Here is an 8,177-nt window from a genome sequence, read left to right as displayed (position 1 = left end):
AGGAATGCCATTTTTCATGCTTCTGTGTGTAGGAGAAAGAAAGGATGCGCACATCGATGTAAGCTCTTCTTTTTTTTTGACTGTATGTTCATTGACTTCAAAGTACAAGCTTTCCAGCCATGACTTAGTCTTTGATTTTTCCCTGTGGTTACAAGCCTGCAGAAAGAGGAACACCAAAGTCAGGCATGGCTTGTTTGTTGGCAGATGTGGGTTTAATTGTTGCCCTCCCTTGTTCTACCAGGATGCATTCCAAGAAGAGTACTACCGAACAGGAGCCTACCCAGCAGTCCCTGTAGTACCACCCCGACGACCATGGACGCTTTTGAACTGGCTTTTCTGGGCCATATTGCTGCTATACCCTTTATTCAAGCTGCTCATCAACATGATCAACAGTGGATCATCGCTGACACTGGCTAGCTTTGCATTTGTCATTGTAATGGGTAAGTTTTCTGAAACAGAAAGATTACTTAACTGTCAGACATGATTTATTGGGGCTTACTAAATATAAACATGACTTGTGAATTCACCATATGATACTATATCCACTTTTGCATGGAAGAGTTTAAATAGATTTTTTTGTGTGTGTGTTTATTTTTGTAGAACATAAAAATTTTTTTGTTTCTGTAGAAATCAAAACAGTAACCTTCCAGTGGGTTACCTACAAGAGGCTTTCTGTTCCTGTGTAGTGTGTTGCTGGGCTGTACTTTGAATGCCTAGAAGAGGTACTCAAGGATGATTTATTCTGTTGAGAATTCTTTCATCTAATGGCAGTCTGATACGTCATCCACTGGAAATCCATGACCTTGTGATTTAAGGACACAGTGTGTTGTGGCCATCTACTTTGACTGACGTAGCACAGGGCAGAGACTATCACAGGTGATTCCTACAGTTCCTGTGGTAGTTCTGAACGGCCTTGGTTTGTTTTTTAAACTACTATGTTATTTAAGAGGAGGAGGGAAAACAAAACAAGAAGCTGCCCTGCAGAAAGGCAGGGAGATCTCATTTGGTGTCTTTCATGGGAGCAGGAACCGGGTCTGTTTGGCAAATTACATTGTATTTGGGTGTCTGTGCTTTTTGGCATATTGGGTACCTGTTTGAAGAATAAGTTCCCTTCCTAAATAAGCTGTACATTTATAAAGCAAGTATTTTCTATGGCATCACTAACCATCGCATGTATTTATGGCTTCAGCACCTTAATCATAGAATCATTGAATCATAGAATGTATTGGGTTGGAAGGGACCTATAAAGATCATCTGGTCCAGTATCTGTATATATTACAAACATCCTTTGAAAAAGAAGCAGAACTGCACAGTCCTTCTGTCTTAGAGTGAACTTGAATGCAGAGATCTTAGAGTCAGCTTAAAAAGCCATGTCCAGAATAGCAACACAGAGGAAATAGAAAAACACAAGAGTATTTTCTTGTCTTAGAAGTGCATCTAGAAGAACACTTTTTCTCTGTACCTAGGGATTTGTTCCTAATATGTAATATTCTTTGCATTCTCAAAAAGTCTGGATCTTGAGCAGGACCCATGCTAGTCTGATTAAGATGAATTAACAAATGTCCTTTTGCTCATCTGTGAATAATGTGATACGGTAGCCCCACAGTATTCTTTTTCAGAAAAAGCTCTGCATAAGCTACTGTGGAAGCTTCTTATGAAGATAATTAGAGAAGGAAGAATTTGTATGTGTGCATGCGCGCAGGATATTTGTTCTGTGATGCTTTGGGCCAGGGGAAGGAAAACAAAAGCAAGGATAAGGTCCAGTGTAGTAACTGGTACATTACTGTGGGCAAGGTAGGTTTTTTTTTAATTTCTCATCTTTCCCTCAGCATTTTCTTCTCAATTCAGCTTCTCCACTCAGTAGGCTGGTTGGTTGGGTGCCATTCCAAAGCACCTCATGCCTTGTGTACCCCTCCACAAGGAACCTTACTGCATAATTCAGGGTTCTGGGTTTTGACCTGAAGGCTGGATGCTTTAATACTTGGCATTGTGACATCTGTGATCTTTCTGGATTTAGCCCTTCTTAAGTTAGCCAGGTAACACCACACCCCAACTCTAAGTCCAGTGCCATTTTGCCATTAGTGGCATTTACAACTAGGTCACACCTTTTTTCTATCAGGAAGGAAGGGCAAGAACCTATAAGGAAAAAAAGCTCTTTATTTTCTTCGTTTTTTTTTTACTTGCTGTCTTACTGCCCACTATAGCTTTCTTCTGCATCTAGCCACGAGGGAAGATTAATAAGCAGGCCTCTGTGAGTCCTCTTTTGAATGCAGTGATAATCCAAAGGACTTGTTCTCAGGTTATATGTAGTGCTGGAGCTAACAGGAAGCTACAGGAGCAGTCTGCCACGAGAGTGAATGTGTGAGCTCCCAGGCTGCAAAAGCACAGCTGAGGATCACATTAAGAATGGTGAGATTACCAAACCACTGGGGTGTGCGTTGCTGCCCCATACACAGCAGCTACATTTGTGGGATGCTGCAGGTTGCAGTCCTCTGCAAACTTTGAAAGACCCCTGTGCTTAGCAACAGCTGTGTTCTCTCCCTGAATACCTGGTGTGATCAAACCTAAGGTGCTTGTAATTGGCCAGGCTTTGCGGTGCAGCAGAAGATGCTGCATTGCCTGTAATAGAGGCTATCGCCTGATGAGACTCAGCCAGCCACCTCTTGCTGATGGGCAGGCACAAAGAAGGATGATGCTGCCACTTACTAGCAGATAGCAGCCCCGTGAAGCTGTGGAGGGAAGAGAATCTGTGGGAGTGGAAGGAAGCTCAGCCTTCAGTAAAAACAAGCAAAAAGCAGAGCTGGTTTATCCTGGTTGCATAAAAGTGGATGTGTCATTACTCATCAAAAGGGCAACGGTTCTCTTAGTACGTTGTAGTCTGTATCTGTTTTACCATATTCCTTTAAAAGCAATGTTATTGCTAGTTGGGAATCACTGGTCTCATTCTGTGGAAACATCTCAACTTCAGCTGAAGCTGTTACCTTGACTTCTGTAACCAAGAGCTGCGTTTCCATAGCAGGGCTGTTCTCCCAAAACTGTGCTGTTTATCCTGAGATGTGTCTCTGTCATGAATGTCCTGGGAGTGATGCAGGCGTCTTCTGACAGAGGAGCAACTACTGTTTTATTTTGCAGTTGTGCCTCCAGCTTTAGGCAAGGTCGTAGAAGTGACTTTGGCCGTGGCTGGGAGGTTGCAGTAGATGAAGGCAAATGTACTTTGGAGGTTGTGACTCTTGGCGCCAGCTGGAACTGGCAGACCCAGTTTGCAGCAAAGCTGGGAGGACTGCATTTGCTGTCTTCCTGTGTGAGCAATAACTGGTGCCTGGTAACTTAACAATGTAAAAGGAAGGGGTTTTTTTTGTTAGTCAGAGTGATTTATTTACCATTGTGATCAGATGATAAAACTGCCTTTTCACATTTCTCCTAGTCGACCTTTTCCTTCTGTTTTTTTAACATAGGTAGCATTTGCGAAATTATTTTTTTATATGGGAATTTGACAGCTCACCCAATACTGCAGAATTGGGAAGCTTATTGCTGTCCCTAATAGCCCATTATAAGTAGATCGCTGTTTCTGAGGGCAGATTTCAGTAGCTGATAACATCATCTTTATTTAGCATAGGTCCAGATAGCAGAAGATCTGCATAAACTTGCTGTGATAGGAAAGAGCAGAGGAACTGGGAGGTCCTTTCTTTCCTGGTACCCTCTGCATTGTTTCCAGAGTGTCATTTGTCTGTTGGACAGTCTCTGCTAATTGTGCTTTCCAGTAAAACATTTACTGGTGTGTAGGTAACTGGCCCTTCAGGTGGGAAGAGCAGTAAGAGAAATGCCCCGTGGTGGTCAAGCTGGAGTGAAAGCACGGTGGTACCTCAGACCCCAACTCTCAGATCCAATGAATGAATAACCATGATGTATATATAGCTCTGCTGGTTCAGCTCAAACACTTCCAGCCCTAAATAAACGATATCTCCTCTTTATACTGAGAATGCTGAGCCATCCCCTCTTGCTTTGCTGTGGAGCAGTTTGGCTATTGATACTCATTGCATCTGACGTCACCGCGGTCTGGGACCAGGAGCCCTTTGTGTTACCACTTGAACCAACACAAGGCAGTCCCTGCTCCAGAGGAAAAATGCTCAACCAGTTTGAGGGGATAAAAGTCTCTTTTGAAAACTGGCTTTGGTTTCATAGGACACATGGTAGATTTATGTACTTAGCTCATGATTGCTATTTAAAACTTGGGGCTGATATTTTGGTGTTAAAGCAGTGAGCGAGTCTGTCAAATATCAGTATTTGTACTTGACAGCAGCTTCTTTTTCCCCCTCCTTCTGCTTCCTCAATCTCATTTGACCCCAGAAGAGCCCAGTGCTAGGTTGTGTTTCATGTTTTGGTAATATGTGTTGAAGAGGACAGCTTCATGCTCTAGAAGTTTTTATTACAGAGCTGTCAACAGCAGTTAAAAGGGGTTGTTGGGTCTGTATGTAGTAGATGAGAGGGCTTCTCTTGGCTTTTCAATGAAGAAGTAGCTCTTAAATGCCTAACGCAGAAAGCATCATGGCATCTGGGCTTGTGGCATGGGGCCAGCAGTTAAGTGTTTGTTATAGGTGAGAGAAGTATTTCATGTGAACCGAGTGTAAGTAGTAGTGAGCCAGCTATCGTTCTGCAGGAGCTGTTGGACATCTGCTACGTGGTGTGTGCACAGCACTATTAGAAAATGTATTTCCACAGATCACGATACAAACTGAGCGAGGCTGTGGTGACTTGACACTGTCTGAGTGCAGAATGAGGACTGAAGGGTCAGAGCATGACGTTTGTGGGCAGCAAGGCTGCTGCTGCCCACAGGCTGATGAGTGGAAGGTGATGAGGAACACAGGAGCCAGCAGCGTTAAGTGAGTTTTACAACAGTAGGAGGATACAAACCATGTGTAGGGTTCTGCCTGTGCTGATTGTGCCTGTTGGTGGAGCCACCAAACAATCTGGCCTTTCAGCCTGGTGCCCAAAACTGGTATATTTTTTGTTGCTTGTTTCTTCTCTTTTATAGTACATAAGATAGGCCCTAAATGGCAATTTCTAACATTCTTATAAGCTTTAATTGTACAAATCTTCATTGTAGTGTATAACCTGTATAACTTAGGGGTACAGCAGACAGGTAAATTTTTATACACCTCCCTGGTTGTGCTGCTTATAGCACTTGCTGTGTGATGCAAACTCCGGGTAACAGATGAGAAGAAATCCTGAGGTGTGATACAAAAGGTGGAAATCCTCTGCTCTGAGCTAAGGCTTTTGCTGAGAGATGTGGTACTACGTGTGGGGCCCGTGGTTTCCTTGGAGCTAAAAAATGTTCAAGAGCGAGCTTCTGTTACTGGCTCTATTGATTTGCGTTAGCTCAGCCCCCCCTCAGCCCCCGCCAGTGGCAGGCAGAGCAAGTCCTCAGCAGCCTCCTGCAGCTTTTGGCTGGTGGGTAATGATGGGCAGAAGGATGGCAGGAGCCGTTTCCTGCTGTAGCTTGCCATGGAGCAGTGCAGGGATGCCTCAGCTGAGAGTTTCTCTCCTGCTTTTCTCAGAGTGGGCTTGAACTCTCACAGCTAATAACGTCAAGCACTGTTCCTACCTGATCTCCCTTTCTCCCCTTCCTTGTAGTAAAAATCCTTGTTCCCCATACTAAAGCTGTATTTAAAACACCAGCGGAACAAATCCTTAAACATGATGGTATCACTAGGGTGTGCACTAAGGCTCCAGGAGAGTTGTGGAGAGGTTGCAGGCAGAAACCACAAACCACTGAGGCACCCCAGCACTCAGCCCCGCTTTGTTTCCACAGACTTGGCAAACAGGAGCAGTCCCTTCTCCTTCACCCTGCTTTCCCCAGGGTGCTGAAGGCTGCAGGGTGAAATGGGGACAGAAGGGCAGTGGCAGCTTCTGCCAGGGAGGAGAGGAGGAAAAACAAACAAGCAACAAACAAACAGCAATCCTGAACTGCTATTTTTTGGGTGTTCAGGCAGTGGCATTCCTCAAACTGGATGAAATCCCCCATGTGCTCTGTAGCTACTGTAACAGCTGCTCTTATTTATGTTCTGTGTCCATCTCCAGATGCTGTTTCTGTCTCTTCTGGGTAGTCTTAATGATTTCATGCTTGCTGTTATGTTAAGATCCCAGACTGCAGGCTCAACGATGGATCTTCCTCTTGTCTTCTCTACCGCATTTAAATGTCCATTTAAATGTCAGAGATTACTTTTTCTTTTCTCTTTGAGAGTGAAGCCCTTCGCTTGTCCCAGCTGTGCGCGTTTCCATTCACAGTGGAGTGCCAGTGCCAGTGAACTCCCCAAGAGGCATCTCCCTTTCTGGGCTGTGCACTGCACAGCTCTCAGCCTGTGAGAGGGCCCTGCTTTTCTCAGGTCCTGGCAACCAGAAGACCCAAGGGCAGCCCAGCTTCCCCCTTGCGCCAGTGTCCATTCAGCCATTGCTGTGTCACATCATGCATGACTCCTCTCTGGTATCCAATTACCACTTGCACTTCTAAAAACTGTCACTGTCATGCTACGAAACAGGACTCTGTAGCTGATTGGTTTGTTTTCAAGTGCTGGTATTTTGAAAAACCAAAACACACAGTGCCTTTCATCCAAGCAAATCAGTCAGAAGAGCATCGCTGAGGCAAGAGGGCACTTCTGGAGATCAGTCAGTGCAAGCCCCCAGCTTGGAGCCGGTGCAGCTGCAGCAGGCAGCACCAGGTTACAGCTGGCCTCTTGTAATGGACTGTTCAGTGAGCTATAAAAAAATGCTAAACTAGCTTTTTTTGTTTGTTTGCTTATCAAGATCTGAAGCACACTTGCTCATGCTCTTCCAGGCATGGGGGGGTGTTGAAAGCAGGCAGAGGTCCCTCCTCTTGTCACATCCCACATGTGATACATAAGTATGGCCTCTCACTCAGCTACTTGGAGCCAAGTAACACCAGTGGCTCAAAGCACCCCCAATTCACAGCCAGCCTTGTCTGAGCACATCGTGTCTGCCTTAGCCCTGTGGTGGTTCATGAAGCCTCTTCCCTGCTGGTGGGAGAGGAAGCCTCCACCCCGGACATTAAGGACCTCAATGAAATACCACGGGCAACTTGATAGAGGGGTGTGAGGGCACACCTTTGATCTCAGGTATGGGGAGTTACTATTAATGCTGTGCTGTCATAAGGCTGAGAGTGCTGATAGCCTTTCAAAATGCTATACCTGTGAAGACCTTTAATTTCTGTCTGCAAACTGCTTTTAACTTTCTCTTTTCATTTGTATTGCAGCTTCTGTTGGTGTCAGATGGATGATCGGTGTTACAGAAATTAACAAGGGCTCCACCTATGGCAACAATGACAACAAGCAGAAACAAAAGTAGTATCTTCAGAGACTGCCTCAATCCAAAGGGAACAAATGCAACTTTGGAAAACTCTTAAGTGCATATCATGGTCCTTCGAGTGAGATCAGAGGAAGGTAGAGTGAGCAATTGCCATGCATATCTGAATTTGTGCTCCTGTTATTTTTCTCGGGGGGTTTGAGCTGGATGACACACTTGAAAGTTGCACTCCTTTGTACATTCTCCACAACAGGTTTGCATTTGTTTGGTTGGTTTGTTTTCCTATAAAGTGTCTTAAGTTTTGAAGAAAAAAAAAATTATGTCCAGTGTGCTTGTATGATGAGACTCTACCTGGAAACTTACCAGAGGGGCAGGCTTTCTCTTTCTTAAAACTTGCTTGAAGGAATGAGTGAGTGTCAGAACATTGTTACAAGCTGATTAGATTTGGTAGTCGTGTAGTTCACACGTTAACAGTTTAACAACCATAATCTGTCAATGTTTAAATACAGTAAGATGCTCTGCTTGGTTATACCACCACTGGACTGTAGCAGCTGTACTGAACTGGCAGAGTTGCAGTAGAGTTTTTCTGCATCTGGAACTTACTCCCACAGTGTGCACCACACGGGCCCCTCAAAACTTCAGCGAGGGCCCATGCTGTTACATGGGAGCCTTGCAGGGGCAGAGCCTGGAGCGGAACTTGGCGTCGTGGCCTGAGCAGAACCACATTACCCACTGCCACAGCTTTCCCCAGGCAGTAGAGGGACAGCTGAAACCTGGAGTTCTTTTGAGAGTAAATGCCCATTTATAGTTTGGAAAACCTGAGCTAATAAAATTCCTTTCAGCTTTAAACACTGATTAAA

At 44.7% G+C, this 8,177-nt stretch overlaps 1 protein-coding gene across 1 annotated transcript in view; it reads left to right on the top strand.

Annotated features, from left to right (window-relative positions):
• AGPAT4 (1-acylglycerol-3-phosphate O-acyltransferase 4) overlaps positions 1-7,616 on the top strand; it is a 61,866-nt gene extending 54,250 nt beyond the window's left edge. Inside the window, exons 7-8 of the mRNA XM_010184689.1 lie at positions 242-440; positions 7,268-7,616. Coding sequence (XP_010182991.1) covers positions 242-440; positions 7,268-7,359 — 291 coding nt within the window. The 3' untranslated portion in view covers positions 7,360-7,616. The remainder of the gene's footprint in view (positions 1-241; positions 441-7,267) is intronic.
• Positions 7,617-8,177: the final 561 nt, after the last annotated feature.

Source organism: Mesitornis unicolor, unplaced genomic scaffold (genome assembly GCF_000695765.1).
Source record: "Mesitornis unicolor isolate BGI_N332 unplaced genomic scaffold, ASM69576v1 scaffold15375, whole genome shotgun sequence".
Lineage (NCBI taxonomy): Eukaryota > Metazoa > Chordata > Aves > Mesitornithiformes > Mesitornithidae > Mesitornis > Mesitornis unicolor.
The sequence above is the reverse complement of the archived record's forward strand: the minus strand, read 5'-3'. Positions and strand labels throughout refer to the sequence as shown.